The 20,277-nt window shown below is 50.0% G+C and overlaps 1 protein-coding gene across 1 annotated transcript in view; it reads right to left on the minus strand.

Annotated features, from left to right (window-relative positions):
- The window catches only part of LOC144491844 (FYVE, RhoGEF and PH domain-containing protein 5-like), a 137,830-nt gene that overhangs the window by 44,404 nt on the left and 73,149 nt on the right, over positions 1 to 20,277 (minus strand). Inside the window, exons 15-17 of the mRNA XM_078210137.1 lie at positions 16,004 to 16,144; positions 11,251 to 11,353; positions 5,541 to 5,674 (exon numbers count right to left, since the gene is read on the minus strand). Coding sequence (XP_078066263.1) covers positions 5,541 to 5,674; positions 11,251 to 11,353; positions 16,004 to 16,144 — 378 coding nt within the window. The remainder of the gene's footprint in view (positions 1 to 5,540; positions 5,675 to 11,250; positions 11,354 to 16,003; positions 16,145 to 20,277) is intronic.

Below are 20,277 nucleotides of genomic sequence, written 5' to 3' on the forward strand. Positions count from 1 at the left end.
CTCACAGGGAGTGTCTCTCGCTCTGTCTCTCTCACAGGGAGGTGTCTCTCTCTTGCTCTCTCACACAGGGAGGTGTCTCTCTCAGGGAGGTGTCTCTCTCGCTCTCACTCTCTCACAGGGAGGTGTCTCTCTCGCTCTCACTCTCTCACAGGGAGGTGTCTCTCTCGCTCTCTCTCACGCACAGGGAGGTGTCGCTCTCGCTCTCTCTCACGCACAGGGAGGTGTCTCTCTCGCTCTCTCTCACGCACAGGGAGGTGTCGCTCTCGCTCTGTCTCTCGCACAGGGAGGTGTCTCTGTCTCTCCCAGGGAGGTGTCTCTCTCACTCTCACACAGGGAGGTGTCTCTCTCTCTCTCACACACAGGGAGGTGTCTCTCTCACACAGGGAGGTGTCTCTCTCTCTCACTCAGGGAGGTGTCTCTCTCTCTCTCACTCAGGGAGGTGTCTCTCTCTCACTCAGGGAGGTGTCTCTCTCTCTCTCACTCAGGGAGGTGTCTCTCTCTCTCTCTCAGGGAGGTGTCTCTCTCTCTCTCTCTCTCTCTCTCAGGGAGGTGTCTCTCTCTCTCTCTCTCTCTCTCAGGGAGGTGTCTCTCTCTCTCTCTCTCTCTCTCTCTCAGGGAGGTGTCTCTCTCTCTCTCTCTCTCTCTCTCAGGGAGGTGTCTCTCTCTCTCTCTCTCAGGGAGGTGTCTCTCTCTCTCTCTCTCAGGGAGGTGTCTCTCTCTCTCTCTCTCAGGGAGGTGTCTCTCTCTCTCTCTCTCTCAGGGAGGTGTCTCTCTCTCTCTCTCTCAGGGAGGTGTCTCTCTCTCTCTCTCTCAGGGAGGTGTCTCTCTCTCTCTCTCTCAGGGAGGTGTCTCTCTCTCTCTCTCTCAGGGAGGTGTCTCTCTCTCTCTCTCTCAGGGAGGTGTCTCTCTCTCTCTCTCTCAGGGAGGTGTCTCTCTCTCTCTCTCTCAGGGAGGTGTCTCTCTCTCTCTCTCAGGGAGGTGTCTCTCTCTCTCTCTCTCAGGGAGGTGTCTCTCTCTCTCTCTCTCAGGGAGGTGTCTCTCTCTCTCTCTCTCAGGGAGGTGTCTCTCTCTCTCTCTCTCAGGGAGGTGTCTCTCTCTCTCTCTCTCAGGGAGGTGTCTCTCTCTCTCTCTCTCAGGGAGGTGTCTCTCTCTCTCTCTCTCAGGGAGGTGTCTCTCTCTCTCTCTCTCAGGGAGGTGTCTCTCTCTCTCTCTCTCAGGGAGGTGTCTCTCTCTCTCTCTCTCAGGGAGGTGTCTCCCCCTCCTCTCTCAGGGAGGTGTCTCTCTCTCTCTCTCTCAGGGAGGTGTCTCTCTCTCTCTCAGGGAGGTGTCTCTCTCTCTCTCAGGGAGGTGTCTCTCTCTCTCTCTCTCAGGGAGGTGTCTCTCTCTCTCTCTCTCAGGGAGGTGTCTCTCTCTCTCTCTCTCAGGGAGGTGTCTCTCTCTCTCTCTCTCTCAGGGAGGTGTCTCTCTCTCTCTCTCTCAGGGAGGTGTCTCTCTCTCTCTCTCTCAGGGAGGTGTCTCTCTCTCTCTCTCTCAGGGAGGTGTCTCTTTCTCTCTCTCTCAGGGAGGTGTCTCTCTCTCTCTTTCTCAGGGAGGTGTCTCTCTCTCTCTCTCAGGGAGGTGTCTCTCTCTCTCTCTCTCTCAGGGAGGTGTCTCTCTCTCTCTCTCTCTCAGGGAGGTGTCTCTCTCTCTCTCTCTCTCAGGGAGGTGTCTCTCTCTCTCTCTCTCAGGGAGGTGTCTCTCTCTCTCTCAGGGAGGTGTCTCTCTCGCTCTCTCTCTCAGGGAGGTGTCTCTCTCTCTCTCTCAGGGAGGTGTCTCTCTCTCTCTCTCTCTCAGGGAGGTGTCTCTCTCTCTCTCTCAGGGAGGTGTCTCTCTCTCTCTCAGGGAGGTGTCTCTCTCTCTCTCAGGGAGGTGTCTCTCTCTCTCTCACACAGGGAGGTGTCTCTCTCTCTCTCACACACAGGGAGGTGTCTCTCTCTCTCACACTGGGAGGTGTCTCTCTCTCTCTCACACACAGGGAGGTGTCTCTCTCTCTCACACTGGGAGGTGTCTCTCTCTCACACTGGGAGGTGTCTCTCTCTCTCTCTCAGGGAGGTGTCTCTCTCTCTCAGGGAGGTGTCTCTCTCTCTCAGGGAGGTGTCTCTCTCTCTCTCTCAGGGAGGTGTCTCTCTCTCTCACACTGGGAGGTGTCTCTCTCTCTCTCTCAGGGAGGTGTCTCTCTCTCTCTCTCTCAGGGAGGTGTCTCTCTCTCTCTCTCTCAGGGAGGTGTCTCTCTCTCTCTCTCTCTCTCTCAGGGAGGTGTCTCTCTCTCTCAGGGAGGTGTCTCTCTCTCTCTCTCTCTCTCTCTCAGGGAGGTGTCTCTCTCTCTCTCAGGAGGTGTCTCTCTCTCTCTCTCTCTCAGGGAGGTGTCTCTCTCTCTCTCTCTCAGGGAGGTGTCTCTCTCTCCCTCTCTCAGGGAGGTGTCTCTCTCGCTCTCTCTCTCAGGGAGGTGTCTCTCTCTCTCTCTCAGGGAGGTGTCTCTCTCTCTCAGGGAGGTGTCTCTCTCTCTCTCTCAGGGAGGTGTCTCTCTCTCTCACACTGGGAGGTGTCTCTCTCTCTCTCTCAGGGAGGTGTCTCTCTCTCTCTCTCTCAGGGAGGTGTCTCTCTCTCTCTCTCTCTCTCTCAGGGAGGTGTCTCTCTCTCTCTCTCTCTCTCTCAGGGAGGTGTCTCTCTCTCTCTCTCTCTCTCTCAGGGAGGTGTCTCTCTCTCTCTCAGGGAGGTGTCTCTCTCTCTCTCAGGGAGGTGTCTCTCTCTCTCTCAGGGAGGTGTCTCTCTCTCTCTCAGGAGGTGTCTCTCTCTCTCTCAGGGAGGTGTCTCTCTCTCTCTCAGGGAGGTGTCTCTCTCTCTCTCAGGGAGGTGTCTCTCTCTCTCTCAGGGAGGTGTCTCTCTCTTCTCCAGGGAGGTGTCTCTCTCTCTCTCAGGGAGGTGTCTCTCTCTCTCTCAGGGAGGTGTCTCTCTCTCTCTCAGGGAGGTGTCTCTCTCTCTCTCAGGGAGGTGTCTCTCTCTCTCTCAGGGAGGTGTCTCTCTCTCTCTCAGGGAGGTGTCTCTCTCTCTCTCAGGGAGGTGTCTCTCTCTCTCTCAGGGAGGTGTCTCTCTCTCTCTCAGGGAGGTGTCTCTCTCTCTCAGGGAGGTGTCCTCTCTCTCTCTCAGGGAGGTGTCTCTCTCTCTCTCAGGGAGGTGTCTCTCTCTCTCTCAGGGAGGTGTCTCTCTCTCTCTCAGGGAGGTGTCTCTCTCTCTCAGGGAGGTGTCTCTCTCTCTCTCAGGGAGGTGTCTCTCTCTCTCAGGGAGGTCTCTCTCTCTCTCTCAGGGAGGTCTCTCTCTCTCTCTCTCAGGGAGGTCTCTCTCTCTCTCTCTCAGGGAGGTCTCTCTCTCTCTCTCAGGAGGTGTCTCTCTCTCTCTCAGGGAGGTGTCTCTCTCTCTCTCAGGGAGGTGTCTCTCTCTCTCTCAGGGAGGTGTCTCTCTCTCTCTCAGGGAGGTGTCTCTCTCTCTCTCAGGGAGGTGTCTCTCTCTCTCTCAGGGAGGTGTCTCTCTCTCTCTCAGGGAGGTGTCTCTCTCTCTCTCAGGGAGGTGTCTCTCTCTCTCTCAGGGAGGTGTCTCTCTCTCTCTCAGGGAGGTGTCTCTCTCTCTCTCAGGGAGGTGTCTCTCTCTCTCTCAGGGAGGTGTCTCTCTCTCTCTCAGGGAGGTGTCTCTCTCTCTCTCAGGGAGGTGTCTCTCTCTCTCTCAGGGAGGTGTCTCTCTCTCTCTCAGGGAGGTGTCTCTCTCTCTCTCAGGGAGGTGTCTCTCTCTCTCAGGGAGGTGTCTCTCTCTCTCTCAGGGAGGTGTCTCTCTCTCTCAGGGAGGTCTCTCTCTCTCTCTCTCAGGGAGGTCTCTCTCTCTCTCTCTCAGGGAGGTCTCTCTCTCTCTCTCTCAGGGAGGTCTCTCTCTCTCTCTCTCAGGGAGGTCTCTCTCTCTCTCTCAGGGAGGTCTCTCTCTCTCTCTCAGGGAGGTCTCTCTCTCTCTCTCAGGGAGGTCTCTCTCTCTCTCTCTCAGGGAGGTGTCTCTCTCTCTCAGGGAGGTGTCTCTCTCTCTCTCAGGGAGGTGTCTCTCTCTCTCTCAGGGAGGTGTCTCTCTCTCTCTCAGGGAGGTGTCTCTCTCTCTCTCAGGGAGGTGTCTCTCTCTCTCTCAGGGAGGTGTCTCTCTCTCTCTCAGGGAGGTGTCTCTCTCTCTCACACAGGGAGGTGTCTCTCTCTCTCTCACACAGGGAGGTTTCTCTCTCTCTCTCACACAGGGAGGTGTCTCCTCTCTCTCACACAGGGAGGTGTCTCTCTCTCTCACACAGGGAGGTGTCTCTCTCTCTCTCACACAGGGAGGTGTCTCTCTCTCTCTCACACAGGGAGGTGTCTCTCTCTCTCTCACACAGGGAGGTGTCTCTCTCTCTCTCACACAGGGAGGTGTCTCTCTCTCTCACACACAGGGAGGTGTCTCTCTCTCTCACACACAGGGAGGTGTCTCTCTCTCTCACAGGGAGGTGTCTCTCTCGCACAGGGCGTGTCTCTCTCGCTCTCTCTCTCGCACAGGGAGGTGTCTCTCTCGCACTCTCTCTCTCACAGGGAGGTGTCGCTCTCGCTCTGTCTCTCACACAGGGAGATGTCTCTCTCGCTCTCTTACAGAGGAGGTGTCTCTCTCTCTCTCACAGGGAGGTGTCTCTCTCTCCCTCTCTCACAGGGAGGTGTCTCTCTCTCACGGGGAGGTCTCTCTCTCTCACGGGGAGGTGTCTCTCACAGGGAGGTGTCTCTCTCTCACATAGGGAGGTGTCTCTCTCTCTCTCTCTCACACACACACAGGGAGGTGTCTCTCTCTCACACACATGGAGGTGTCTCTCTCTCTCACACAGGAAGGTTCCTCGGTGTCTCTCTCTCTCACACAGGGAGGTGTCTCTCTCTCCCACACAGGGAGGGTGTCTCTCTCTCCCACACAGGGAGGTGTCTCTCTCTCACACAGGGAGGTGTCTCTCTCTCACACAGGGAGGTGTCTCTCTCTCACACAGGGAGGTGTCTCTCTCTCACACAGGGAGGTGTCTCTCTCTCACACAGGGAGGTGTCTCTCTCTCTCTCACACAGTAAGGTTCCTCGGTGTCTCTCTCTCTCACACACACAGGGAGACCACAGGGAGGTGTCTCACTCTCTCTCTCTCCCTCTCACAGGGAGGTGTCTGTCTCTCCCTCTCACAGGGAGGTTCCTCTCTCTCCCTCTCACAGGGAGGTTCCTCTCTCTCCCTCTCACAGGGAGGTGTCTGTCTCTCCCTCTCACAGGGAGGTGTCTGTCTCTCCCTCTCACAGGGAGGTTCCTCTCTCTCCCTCTCACAGGGAGGTTCCTCTCTCTCTCTCTCTGACAGGGAGTTGTGTCTCTCTCTCTCACACACAGGGAGATGTCTCTCTCTCTCTCTCACACACACACAGGGAGGTGTCTCTCTCTCTCACACACAGGGAGGTCTCTCTCTCTCTCAGAGCGGTGTAGACAGTTCACCTCTCTCAGTGCTGCCGGAATCTTCTTCTGTTTCTGGATGAAGGGAGTGTGGAGACTCTGAAGTACGAAGGAGAGGGCACTGCCTGCTGAGTGAGTCAGCAATGAGGCAGATCTTTCATTCACTGTCATTAACTCTGCAGAAAGATCCAAAAGATGCATCAGAGTGAGAAATCTCACTGAATAGAAAATATAAACACTCTCAGACAGAGACAGCCTCAGTAGTGAGACTCATTCACCACCACCATTGCCCCCAGCGTTTCACCCACCCGCCCCCACCCAACTATCAGAATGATACCCATCCATCCCAGCGAGACAGCCCCCACACCAGCACGACACCCACCCACCCCCCCCAGAACGACACCCAGCCCCAGCAACACAAGTGCAACATAGCCGTTCCCCCATCGTGACACCCACTCCCACCCCACGCCACACCCACCCCACCCACATAGGCACATACACACAGACAGAGGCACCCACATACAAACGGAAAAGCACAGAGTGACACACACACATACAAACAGGCACACAGACAGATGGATGGAAACACAAACAGGAACGCACTCTCTCACAGAGAGGGAGAGGGGGACGCGCGCACTCTCTCAGAGAGAGGGGAATGTGCACTCACGCTCTCAGAGGGAGAGGGGGATGCACAGTCACGCTCAGATGGAGAGGGACACACGCACACAATCCCAGAGGGAGAGAGAGACACACTCACACACAGTCCCAGAAGGAGAGAGAGACACACTCACACACAGTCCCAGAAGGAGAGGGACACACGTAGGGGGGAATTTGACCATTTTGAGTCTAAGTGCTGGATCTGGGCGTCACATAGATCCGAGCCTGGAATTCTCTGTGCAGGGCGCCCATACACGTTTTGCCGCTGCCGGCCCGGTCCGCGCTGTGGGCGGGGCTTAGCGCTGGCAGACCAATCGGAGCTCTGAACTGTGCATGCGCAGTTCGAAAAAAGTACAGAAAGCGGAGAGAGCGGCTCTCTGACGTTCATCCTCTGGTCAGTGGGGGGAGGGGGTGTGACCGATCATCCCCGGGGTGGGGGGGGGGGGGGAGAGCTGGAGAGGGGGTGTGACGTCTCATCCCCTGCTGGGGCGGGGGGGGGGCGGAGGAGGGGGTTCTGCTGCCTGCCTGCAGCCGATCCCTCCTGGCACCATCACTGGTACACTACCAGCCACAGCCATCTCTCCTGTTCTCTCGCACCTGCAGGGAAGAGTAATCTGTGGCTGGTAGTGTACCAGTGATGGTCATCCTTGACCCCAGAGACATCATCCACTTAGCGGCCTTTGACCTGTCCACGCCGGTGTGGTCTGGACATCCTCTGACCTCTGAAGCCAAACTGCAACCTAACAGCGACCTGGAATGCCCAACCTCCCAGACCCATCTACCAACGCAGGCAACAAATCCTCCATCCACACACTGACAGAGCGAAGAAGCCCGTTGGACACACCTATATCCTTAACACCGCAAACTACTCTCACCGTCTCCCAAGCTCGAAAAGAAGCAGTCACTCCAGGAAGCATGGAAAACAGGTGAGGACAGTAAGAATTTTAACAACACCAGGTTAAAGTCCAACAGATTTATTTGGTAGCAAATGCCATTTGCTACCAAATAAACCTGTTGGACTTTAACCTGGTGTTGTTAAAACTCTTACTGTGTTTACCCCAGTCCAACGCCGGCATCTCCACATCAAAACAGGTGAGGACGCAGGCATACAGATGAGAGTGAAACAACACGGTCCCAAGGCCCCCATATCACCAGCTTACTCCTGGCAAATGTCCAATCTCTGAAAAACATGGCAGACGAACTTAAAGCCAGGCTCACTTTTCAAAAGAGAACTGAGGGACTGCTGTGTGCTCTCTTTCACGGAGACATGACTCACTCCTGCTTCAACTGGACTGTGCCCTACAACCAGAGGGCTTCTCAATCCAATAAATTGACTGTCCAGCGGCCTCAGGCAAGGCTAGAGAAGGTGGGATCTGCTTCCTAATCAACACCTCGTAGTGCCTAGATGTAGCAACACTGGCGACGCTCTGCTCCCTGGACCCAAAATGCCACCCCTACTACTTGCCGTGGGAGTTCACCTCTGTTATCCTGACAGCAGTTCACACCCCACCCTATACGAATGTCAAGATTGCACTGGACGAAGTATACACCACTACGAATAGCCTTGAGATGAAACACTCCGAGGCCTTGTTCGTTGTGGCCGGGGCTTCAATCAGGCCAAGCTCTAGAGCGTCCTACCAAAATACCACCAACGCATCTCCTGTTCCATCATAGACCACTACTACACAAACATCAAACATGCCTTTTCCTCTATCGCCTGCCCACACTTTGGTAAATCAGACCACAAGGCTGTGCTCCTGCCCCAGCTTACAAGCAACAACTTAAACAGGAGGATCTGTCTAAGAAAGTCGTGCAATGTTGGCCTGAGGAATCGGATGATTCCTATGGGACTGCTTAGTGGACTGGCCAATATTTAAAAAAACTTTGCGAGCAGCCTGAACGAGTACGCCACTGCAGTAACTGACTTCATAGAACCCCTGCAGTGCAGAGGAGGCCATTCAGCCCATCGAGTCTGAACTGAACACAATCCCACCCAGACCCTATTCCTGTAACCCGTCATATTTACCCAGCTAATCCCCCTGACACTGCAGTTAATTTAGCATGGCCAACCAACCTAACCCAGACATCTTTGGAGTGTGGGAGGAAAATGGAGACCCAGACATAAGGAGAATGTGCAAACTCCACGCAGCCAGTGACTCAAGCTGGGAATCGAACTCGGTTCCCTGGCACTGTGAGGCAGCAGTGCTAACCACTGTGCCAATGTGCCTTAGATATGATCTAAGGAGATCCATCAGTGATGCCAAAAGACAGTATGGGACCAAGCTAGAGACCCAGGCTAGCCACACAGGCCCCCGCCGACTGTGGCAAGGTCTGCAAGACACAACAGGCTACAAAATGAAGGCATGTAAAATCGCCGGCACCAACATGCCTCTCCCTGATGAGCTCAATGCTCGTTTTGAGCAAGATGTCAGCAAGAGCATGCCCTGCACCCCAAAGGTCTTGGTTGAACCTATATCCAAGGTCACCATTGCAGATGTCAGAGCAGCCTTCTCGAAGGTCAACCCACAGAAAGTGATTGGCCCGGATGTGCACCCAGATCCTGCGTGGATCAGCTGACGGGGGTTTTCACAGACATCTTGAACTCTCTTTACAACAATCTGAGGTCCCTATTTGCTTCAAGAAGCCGATCATCATCCCAGTACCAAAGAAAAGCTAGGCACCGTGCCTTAATGACTATCGTCCGGTGGCTCCGACATCCGTCATTATGAAGTGCTTCGAAAGGTTAGTCATGGCACGAATCAATTCCAGCCTCCCGGACTGCCTGGATCCACTACAGTTCACCTATCGTTACAAGAGATTCACAGCAGACGCCATCTCCCTGGCCCTACACTCAACCCTGGAACACCTAGATAACAAAGACACCCTATGTCAGACTCCTATTTATTGACTATTGCTCAGCCTTCAGCACCATTATTCCTACAAAACTCATCTCCAAACTCTGATCTGGGCCTCGGCTCCTCCCTCTGTGACTGGATCCTGAACTTCCTAACCCACAGACCACCATCAGTAAGGATAGGCAACAACACCTCCACGATCATCCTCAACACCGGTGCCGCACAAGGCTGTGTCCTCAGCCCCTTACTGTACTCCTTGTACACCTATGACTGTGACCAAATTCCCCTCCAACTCGATTTTCAAGTTTGCTGATGACACCACCGTAGTGAGACGGATCTCAAACAATGATGAGACAAAGTACAAGAAAGAGAATCTGGTGAACTGGTACGACAACAATACGTTCTCCCTCAACATCAACAAAAATAAGATAGTCATCAACTTCAGGAAACATAGTGGAGGACATGCCCCTGTCCTCCAATGGGGATGACGTAGAAATGGTCCAGATCACCAACAACCTGTTCTGGTCCCTCCACGCCAATCCTGTAGTTAAGAAAGCCCACCAACACCTCTACTTTCTCAGAAGACAAAAGAAATTTGGTATGTTTGCGATGACTCTCACCAACTTTTATAGATGCACCATAGAAAGCATTCTTTCTGGTTGTATCACAGCTTGGTATGGCTCCTGCTCTGTCCAAGACTGCAAGAAACCACAAAGGGTCGTGAATGAAGCCTAGCCATCACCCATGTACACTACGTACACTTCCTGCTGCCTCGGAAAAGCAGCCAGCATAATTAAGGACCCCGTGCACCCCAGACATATTCTCTTTCATCTTTTTCCGTTGGGAAAGGGTACAAAAGTCTGAGGACACCTATCAAACGACTCAAAAACAGCTTCTTCCCTACTGCCATCAGACTTTTGAATGCACCTACCTCGTATCAAGTTAATCTTTCTCTACACCCTAGCTATTACTGTAACACTACATTCTGCAATCTCTCCTTTCCTTCTCTACATATGGTATGCTTTGTCCGGATAATGCACAAGAAACAATATTTTTCAGTGTATAAGAACAAAGAACAAAGATAATTACAGCACACGAACAGGTTCTTCATCCCTCCAAGCCTGCACAACTGAACTAAAAAACCCCATTCGTTCGGGGACCATATCCCTCTAGTCCCATGCTATTCATGTATTTGTCAAGACGCCCCCTAAAAGTCACTATCATATCTGCTTTCACTACCTCCCCCAGCAGTGAATTCCAGGCACCCACCACTCTCTGTGTAAAACATTTGTCTCATACATCTCCTTTAAACCTTGCCCCTCACACCTTAAACCTGTGCTCCCTACTAATTGACTCTTCCACCTGGGAAAAAGCTTCTGACTATCCACTCTGTCCATCCCCCTCATAATCTTGTGGACTTCGATCAGGTTGCCTCTTGACCTCCGTCGTTCCAGTGAGATCAAACCAAGTTTCTCCAATCTCTCCTCATAGTTAATGCCCTCCATACCAGGCAATATCCTGGTTCATCTCTTCGGTACTCTCTCCAAAGCCTCCATATCCTTCTGGTAGTGTGGCAACCAGAATTGAACACTATATTCCAACTGCGGCCTCACTAAGGTTCTATAAAGCTGCAAGATGTCTTGCCAATTTTTAAACTCAATGTCCCGGACGATGAAGGCAAGCATGCCGTATGCCTTCTTGACTACCTTCTCCACCTGCATTGCCACTTGCAGTGACCTGTGTACGTGTATACACAGATCCCTCTGCCTATCAATACTCTTAAAGGTTCTGCCATTTACTGTATATCTCCCATCTGTATTAGACCTTCCAAAACGCATTACCTCACATTTGTCCGGATTTGTCCACTTGTATAATATACGTGACAATAAATCAAATTCATTCCTCCCATTCCAGGGGCCCCCTCACCCTCCATTCCAGGGCCCCCACCACCCCTGCCACCCCCTTCACTCCAGGGCCCCTCCCCTCACCCTCCACTCCAGCCCCCCCCCCCTCACCCTCCACTCCAGGGCCCCCGCCCCTCACCCTCCTCCACTCCAGCGCTCCAGGCCCCCCCTCACCCCCCTCCACTCCATGGGGGCCCCTCCCCCACCCTCCACTCCAGGGCCCACCCGCGCCCCCCCCCCCCCCCCTCACCCTCCACTCCAGGGCCCCCCCCTCCATTCCTCACATTTCAGGACACATTCACCCTCCATTACAGATGCTTGTGATGTTTCGATTACCTTTTCTCTTTAGCTCTGTGTAGCACTGGTCACACACTCTGACCATCCTCCCTTTCAGATATCTGAGTGGATACTTGTTCCTGGAGCATGCTCGACAAACAACCTGCAAGATAAAACAAGGAAGAGCATGAGTGCAACTGTACATATCTGTTGAGTCATCGCCAACCCCCTTTCCTCTCCAGAGTTCTTGTAGTCGCCTCGCAAATCCATGTCCACCCTTCCCAAACTTCGTGTTTGAATAACTCCAATCTGGTTACTGCCCTGCTACAGTACCAAAACAGCTCTTAACAAAGTTACAAATGACAACCCACGCGACTGTGAGGAAGGGAAACTTTTCCTCCTTGTCCATCTCGAGCTGTCTGCAACCTCTGATGCATAGAAACATAGAAAATAGTGGCAGGAGAATATTCAGCCCTTTGCTCCTGCTCCACCATTCATTATGATCATGGCTGAACATCCAACTCAATTGCCTGATCCCGCCTTCCCCCCATATCCTTTGATCTCCTTCACCCCAAATGTTATATCTAACATGTCACAAATAGCAAAAGGCAGTGGATGTTTTATACATGGATTTCAGTAAGCCTTTGACAAGGTACCTCATGGTAGACTGGTATGAAAGGTGAAGTCACACGGGATCAGAGGAGAGCTGGTAAGATGGATACAGAACTGGCTTGGCCATAGAAGACAGAGGGTAGCAGTAGAGGGGTGATTTTCTGAATGGAGGTCTATGACTAGCGGTGTTCCACAGGGATCAGTCCTGGGACATTTGTTCGCAGTATATAATTGATTTGGAGGAAAATGTAGCCGGTCTGATTTTGTAAGTTGGCAGACGACACAAAAATTGGTGGAGTTGCAGATAGTGAAGAGGATTGTCAGAGGATACAGCAAGATATAGACCGGTTTGAGACTTGGGTGGAGAAATGACAGATGGAGTTTAATCTGGACAAATGTGAGGTAATGCATTTTGGAAGGTCCAAGGCATGTAGGAATTATACAGTAAATTGTAGAACCCTTAGGAGTATTGACAGGCAGAGAGATCTGTGTGTACATGTCCACCAATCACTGAATGTGGCAACACAGGTGGATAAGGTAGTCAAGAAGGCATGTGGCATGCTTGCCTTCATTGGTCGGGACATTGAGTATAAAATTGGCAGATCATGCTGCAGCTGTACAGAAACCTTAGTTGGAATATTGTGTGCAATTGCCACACTACCAGAAGGAGGTGGATGCTTTGGAGAGGGTACAGAACAGGTTTACCAGGATGTTGCCTGGTCTGAAGGGTATTAGCTATGAGGAGAGGTTGGAGAAACTTGGTTTGTTCTCGCAGAGGTTGAGGGGTGACCTGATAGAGGTTTACAAGATTATGAGTGGCATGGACAGAGTGGATAGTCAAATGCTTTTTCCTAGGGTTGAAAAGTCAAGTACTCAGAGACATAGGTTTAAGGTGTGTGGGGAAAGTTTAGAGGAGATGTGCGAGGCAAGTTTTTTTTTAAACACAGAGGGTGGTGAATGTCTGGAACGTGTTGCCCGGGGAGGTGGTGGGAGCAGTTACAATAGCAGCATCTAAGGGGCATCTAGCCGAATACATGAATAGGATGGGGATGGAAGGATATGGACTCCATAAGTGCATACGGTTTTAGTTTAGGCAGACATCACGATTGGCGCAGGCTTGGAGGGCCGAAGGGCCTGTTCCTGTGCTGTACTGTTCTTTGTTTTAACACCTTCAAGGTTTTGGTCTCAACTACTTTCGGTGGTAGCAAATTACACAGACTGAGCACACTCTGGGTGAAGAAATTTCACCTCATTTCTATCCTAAGCGGTCTACCCTGTATCCTCAAGACTGTGACCAAATTGGATAATCTCACATTTATCCAAATTATGCCATTCATTTCCCCACTGACTCAATTTAGAGTCCCTTAGAGTCCTGGGGTGCGTAGGTTAGAGGGATTAGCGGGTAAAATATGTGGGGGTAGGGCCTGGGTGGGATTGTGGTCGGTGCAGAGTCAATTGGCCGAATGGCCTCCTTCTGCACTGTAGGGTTTCTATGTTTCTAACTTGTCCAAATCACAGTGAAGGAGCTCCGCATCCTCCTCAAAGCTCACCCTCCCACCCAGCTTTGCATCACCTGCAAATTTGGTGATCTTACATTTAGTTACCTCATCTAAATCATTAATATATGTAGTGAAAAGTTGGAGTCCCAGCACTGATCCCTGCGGTACCCCAATAATCACTGTCTGTCATTTGGAAAAGACCTGCTTATTCTTACTCTTTGTTTCTGGTTTGCCAACCAGTTTTCTATCCATCTCAATACACCACCCTTAATTTTACACGCTAATCTCTTATGTGGGAATTTGTCGAAAGACTTCTAAAAGTTTGAATAGTGTGGAGGAGCAGAGGGATCTAGGTGTATGTGTGCATAGATCCCTGAAAGTTGGGAATCAAGTAGATAAGGTTGTTAAGAAGGCATATGGTGTCTTGGCGTTTATTGGTAGGGGGATTGAATTTAGGAGTCGTAGCGTTATGTTGCAACTGTACACAACTCTGGTGCGGCCGCACTTGGAGTACTGTGTGCAGTTCTGGTCCCCACATTACAGGAAGGATGTGGAGGCTTTGGAGAGGGTGCAGAGGAGGTTTACCAGGATGTTGCCTGGTATGGAGGGGAGATCCTATGAGGAGAGGCTGAGGGATTTGGGATTGTTTTCGCTGGAAAGGCGGCGGCTAAGAGGGGATCTTATTGAAACATATAAGATGATTAGAGGTTTAGATAGGGTGGATAGTGATAGCCTTTTTCCTCTGATGGAGAAATCCAGCACGAGGGGGCATGGCTTTAAATTGAGGGGGGGTAGTTATAGAACCGATGTCAGGGGTAGGTTCTTTACCCAGAGGGTGGTGAGGGATTGGAATGCCCTGCCAGCATCAGTAGTAAATGCGCCTAGTTTGGGGGCGTTTAAGAGATCCGTAGATAGGTTCATGGACGAAAAGAAATTGGTTTAGGTTGGAGGGTCACAGTTTTTTTTTAACTGGTCGGTGCAACATCGTGGGCCGAAGGGCCTGTTCTGCGCTGTAATGTTCTATGTTCTATGTTCTAAATAAACCACATTTACCAGCTCCCCTCATCAACTCCTTCTCTTGAAGAATTCCAATAGATTTGTCAAGCATGATTTCTTTTTCATAAATCCATGCTGACTGTCTGATCCTGCCACTGTTTACCAAGTGTTTTGCTATAACACCTGGCACCGTTTCACCACATCATTCTCCTCCAGCCCCTCTTCACTCGTGTCCAGCTGTCTCATCGTAGCCAGAGAATTGCCTGCAATGACTTCTCTTCCTGATCCTGCACTGTCCCCTCGGTGCCCCCCCCAAAGATCTATCCTATTTACATACTGCCCTAGGCCACGTCATCACATCACAACATGGAGTCAGTTTTCACATATATATTGAGGACATCAAGCTCTACTCAGCACTACTACTCTCAACCCTTCTCATCTATCTGAATTGTTATAGTGCTTGTCTGCCATTAGGTACTGGATTAACAAAAACCTCCTCCAATTAAATGTTGGGAAGATTGAAACTATTGCCTTTGGCTTCTGCCACTGGCTCCATCCCCCTCCTCCCTGATAACCTGTAGCTAAACCAGTTTCTTCACCAACGCAGTGTCGTGTTTGACCCCAAGGTGAGCTTCCCATCGCATCACTCAGACCACCTATTTCTAGCTGTGTGACATGGACTGCCTTTCCTCGATCTCAAATCATCAGCTGTGAAATCCTCATCCATTGCCTCTCTTACCTCCAGGCTCGTCTATTCCAACTCACTCCTGGCTGCTCTCCCACATTCTACCCATTGTAAACTTCTACAGGTCACCCTCTATCTTTACTCTGTTACATCCTCAAAGAATTTGAGCAAATTTGTCAAACATGATTTATCCTTCATAAAACCATGTTGACTCAGTTTGATTATATTCAGCTTTCCTAAATGATTAGCTCTTTCCTCTTTGATTATTAACTCCAGCATCTTGCCAATAAAGATGTTAAACTAACTGGCCAACAGTTCCCTGTCTTCTGACTTTCTCCCTTTTTGAACAAGGGCATCGCACTGGCTGTTTTCAATCTTCTGGTACCCTCCTGGAATTTAGCGAGTTATGAAAATTTACAACCTATGGGTCCAGTATCTCTGCATCCAAGTCCATTAAAACCCTAGCATGCAGTTCATCGGGCCCTGGTGACTTGTCCACCTTTAGCCCCTTGAGTTTCTTTGATACTCCATCCTTTGTGATTGGGTTTAGTGTAAATTCTACCATGTTATTTGAAATCAGCCTATCTGATAACTTAGTAACATTCGTCATGTTTTCCACCATGAAGACTGATGCAAAAATGTTATTTAGCATATCCGCCATTTCTTTGTTTGCTGTTATCAATTCACCCACCTTGTTCAGTAAAGGCCCCACATTTACCTTAGCCACCCACTTCCTATTTATATATTTATAGAAACTCTTACTGTTTGTTTTAATACTGCATGCAAGTTTTCTTTCAAAATTCATTTTCTCCCTTCTTATGAGCTGCTGAGGTCCTGAACTCCCTCTTAACCAACTTTTGATTGCCGGTTTGAGGATGTCCTTCCATGGTTCAAACATATTTTGTTTGATTGCTGCTTGCTATATTTCCTTGCTATATTTTATAGTGTTAAAGTCACTATCTAAATGCAGTTAGTTGTTCTAAGTGGGGTTCTGATGGACCAACGAGGTGAATTGACCCACCTTCCCGCAAGCATTACAGTACTGGCGCCTCCATGTCAGGGTGAAGTCACTCGCACAGATCATACACATTGTCATTCGGGAGTTGGGGATCAGTATTGGCGGCTTGGCACCCAGACCAGACTCAGTCTTCATATGGGAGAGCTGGAGGGAGAGTACACAGAGAAACTGTCATTGATTACAAACATCTGAGATCCAAACTGACAGAGAGGAGGTGCTGAGGATGAGAGGTTATAGTTAGGTAGAAATGCAGTAAGCGGAGGGGCCACAGCTTTAAACAGGACAGGAGTTCAGTGTGCAACCCTTCTGTCCTATCACCAAGAACTTATGTATCTTCCTCTTCTGGTGTGAGCCTCCAGCTGATAATTCAGGCATTTCAATAGAAAATTGGTCCCACATTTTAGCCATGTTGTTTATGGCCTGGATTATTTTCTTACTGGTTGCTGTATAAAGACAAGACCCTATGGGATTTATTGCTCTCGTCACCAATAGTTTGTATCTTAAAGACTTGAGGGCCCGTTTACTGAAGGGGTGCAAGTCTAGTGCTGTTGTTCATCATTGGTTATCTGTTTCTGCACTGTCTTTAGTGATTTTTCTGATGATTTGACTCTGCAGAACCTTCTTTGAGAATGGTTCAGGCCTGCCAATCCTCCAGCGAATTATCCCATCACTTAATGCTGCAATTGATTCCCCAACTGTGTCAGCACAATGTCGTTCAACTATAAACCACACACTGAGCATCTTGCCCACACATCAGATCACAGTGCAGGTTTTGACTGTCCACTGACAATTATTCACACATATCTGGAGGTCTCCTGTCCTACACGGGGGGACTGCCGCTGGGTTCTCCCCAAGTTATCTCCAGGTTATACTAAGAATCAAAGAATAACAACATGTTAAGTGATTCATGGAGAGACAATATAAATTGTAACGGATGTGCAGGAGCAGAGGGGCCTGGTGTATATTAGCACAGATCATCGAAGGTGGCAGGAGAGGTTGATAGAGCCGTTAACAAAGCAGATAGTATCTTGGGCTTTATTAACATGATGTGGAGATGCCGGCGTTGGACTGGGGTAAACACAGTAAGAAGTCTCACAACACCAGGTTAAAGTCCAACAGGTTTATTTGGCAGCAAAAGCCACTAGCTTTCGGAGCACTGCTCCTTCATCAGGTGCCGGCTCCAAGTGGAGAGGATCTCCAAGAAGATGAACTGAAATCCCACTCACCTGATGAAGGAGCAGCGCTCCGAAAGCTAGTGGCTTTTGCTACCAAATAAACCTGTTGGACTTTAACCTGGTGTTGTGAGACTTTTTACTTTATTAACATGGGCATAGAGTGCAAGAATAAGCAGGTTTTGTGTTCAGTTCTGAAAGCTGCACTTTAGGAAAGATGTGGCAACATAGGAGAGCGTGCAGAAAAGATTCATGAGAATCATTCCAAGGATAAGGAACGTCAGTTATGAAAGTAGATTTGAGAAGTTACAACATTTTCCTTAGGGAAAAGAAGGTCGAGAGGATATTGGAATAATTTGTTCACAGTACTCCAAGTGTGGAATCACCAAAACCCTGTAGGAATGTTAAAAATGTCTTTATCCCATTTGGCTTCCTAACTGCTTAGTGTACCTACATGCTAAAGTTCTGTATTCATAGAATCATAGAACCTACAGCACAGAGATGGGCCCTTCAGCTCAAACTGGTCCATGCCAACTAAAATACCCATCCAAACAACCCTATTTGCCTGCATTTGGCCCATTTCACTCTCAACCTTTCCTATCCATGTACCTGTCCAAATGCCTTTGAAATGTTGTCAATGTCCCTGCCTCAACTGCCTCCTCCAGTAGCTCATTCCACATACATATTCTGTAAAAATGTTGCTCCTCAGGTTCCCATTAATTCTTTCCCCTCTTAAATTAAACCTTTCCCTCTCGTTCTCGATTCCCCAACATTTGTTCCTCTATTTCCCCAACGGGAGATAGAAGAACAGATATGTAGACAGATTTTGATAAGGTGCAAAAATAACAGGGTTGTGGTGGGAAATTTTAACTTCCCCTATATTGACTGGGACTCACTCAGTGCTCAGGGTGTGGATGGGTCAGAGTTTGCAAGGAGCATCCAGGAGGGCTTCTTGAAGCAGTATGTAGATAGTCCAACTAGGGAAGGGGCCGTAGTGGACCTGGTATTGGGGAATGAGCTCAGCCAGGTGAGCAGTTCGGGAACAGTGACCACAACTCAGAAAGCTTTAAGGTACTGATTTAGAGGCTGGGGACGAGCTTGGGGCCAGGACAAGGCTGGCAAAGAAGAAGAGCACTCTGAGGGAGGATGACCTCACTGGGCCTGGAGGTCTGGAGTGCATCTACTTCAATGCAAGGAGCATAGCAGGTAAGACAGACGAACTTAGGGCCTGAATGCTTACGAGGAATTTGGATGTGGTTGCGGTGACAAGAGACTTGGTTGAAAGAGGGACAGGACTGGCAGCTGAATATTCCGGGGTACAAGTGTTTTAGGCGAGACAGAGGGAGGGCCAAAAGAGGTGGGGGAGTAGCAGTATTAGTTAGAGAGCATATTACAGCGGTGCAGAGGGAGGACAATTCAGAGGGGTCGTGTAACACTGTGGGTGGAGCTCAGAAACAGGAAGGGCGCAGTCACTATGTTGGGGGTGTACTACAGGCCCCCCAACAGCCCATGGGAAGTGGAAGAACGGATATGTCAGGAGATAATGGATAGGTGCAGGAAAAATAGGGTTGTTGTAGTGGGAGACTTCAATTTCCCTGGTATAGACTGGAAATCGCGTAGGGCTGGGAGTCTGAATGGGGAGGCATTTGTAAAATGCGTACAGGAAGGTTCTTTGGAACAATATGTAGATAGCCCGACTAGAGAGGGGGCTATACTGGACCTCGTACTGGGGAATGAGCCCGGTCAGGTCTTCAAAGTTTCAGTAGGGGAACATGTGGCAAATAGTGACCACAATTCTGTTAGCTTTAGGATAGTGATGGAAAAGGATGAGTGGTGTCCCAAGGGTAAGGTGTTGGATTGGGGGAAGGCTAACTTTAGTGGGATTAGGCAGAATTTGGCAGCTGTTGATTGGGAGAGGCTGTTTGAGGGTAAATCCACATCTGGCATGTGGGAGTCTTTTAAGGAACAGTTGTTAGGGCTGCAGGATAGGCATGTGCCTGTAAAAAAGAAGGATAGGAAGCGTAGGATTCGAGAACCGTGGATAACCAGGGAAATTGAGTGATTGGTCAAAAAGAAAAGAGAGGCGTACGTTAGGTCCAGGCAGCTAAAAACGGAGAGAGCTCTGGAGGAATACAAAGAAAGTCGGAAAGAACTCAAACGAGGAATTAGAAGGGCAAAAAGGGGTCACCAAATGTCCTTGGCAGACAGGATTAAGGAGAATCCCAAGGCATTTTATTCATACATTAGGAGCAAAAGGGTTGTCAGGGAAAAAATCGGACCTCTCGGGGACAAAAGTGGGGAATTATGCTTAGAGCCCAAAGAAGTAGGGGAGATCCGAAATGAATACTTTGCGTCGGTATTCACAAAGGAGAGGGATGTGTTGACTGGGAGTGTCTCGGAGGGGAGCGTTGACCCGTTAGAGAAAATCTCCATTACAAGGGAGGAAGTGTTAGGTTTTTTAGGGAATATAAAGACTGACAAATCCCCAGGGCCTGATGGAATCTATCCCAGGCTGCTCAGGGAGACGAGAGCTGAAATCGCTGGGCCTCTGACGCAAATCTTTGTCTCGTCACTGGACACAGGTGAGGTCCCAGAGGATTGGAGGATAGCTAATGTGGTCCCGTTATTTAAGAAGGGTAGGAAGGATAACCCAGGAAATTATAGGCCGGTGAGCTTGACGTCCGTGGTAGGGAAGTTGTTGGAGAGGATTCTTAGAGATAGGATGTATGCGCATTTAGAAAGGAATAAACCCATTAACGATAGTCAGCATGGTTTTGTGAGAGGGAGGTCATGCCTCACTAACCTGGTGGAGTTTTTTGAAGAAGTGACTAGAATGGTTGACGACGGAAGGGCCGTGGATGTCGTCTATATGGACTTTAGTAAAGCGTTTGACAAAGTCCCACATGGTAGGTTGATGCAAAAGGTTGGATCTCATGGGATAAAGGGGGAGGTGGCTAGATGGGTGGAGAACTGGCTTGGTCACAGAATGTGGAGATGCCGGCGTTGGTCACAGAAGACAGAGGGTGGTAGTGGAAGGGTCTTTTTCCGGCTGGATGCCTGTGACTAGTGGTGTTCCGCAGGGCTCTGTATTGGGACCTCTGCTGT

Source organism: Mustelus asterias, chromosome 3 (genome assembly GCF_964213995.1).
Source record: "Mustelus asterias chromosome 3, sMusAst1.hap1.1, whole genome shotgun sequence".
Classification (NCBI taxonomy): Eukaryota; Metazoa; Chordata; class Chondrichthyes; order Carcharhiniformes; family Triakidae; genus Mustelus; species Mustelus asterias.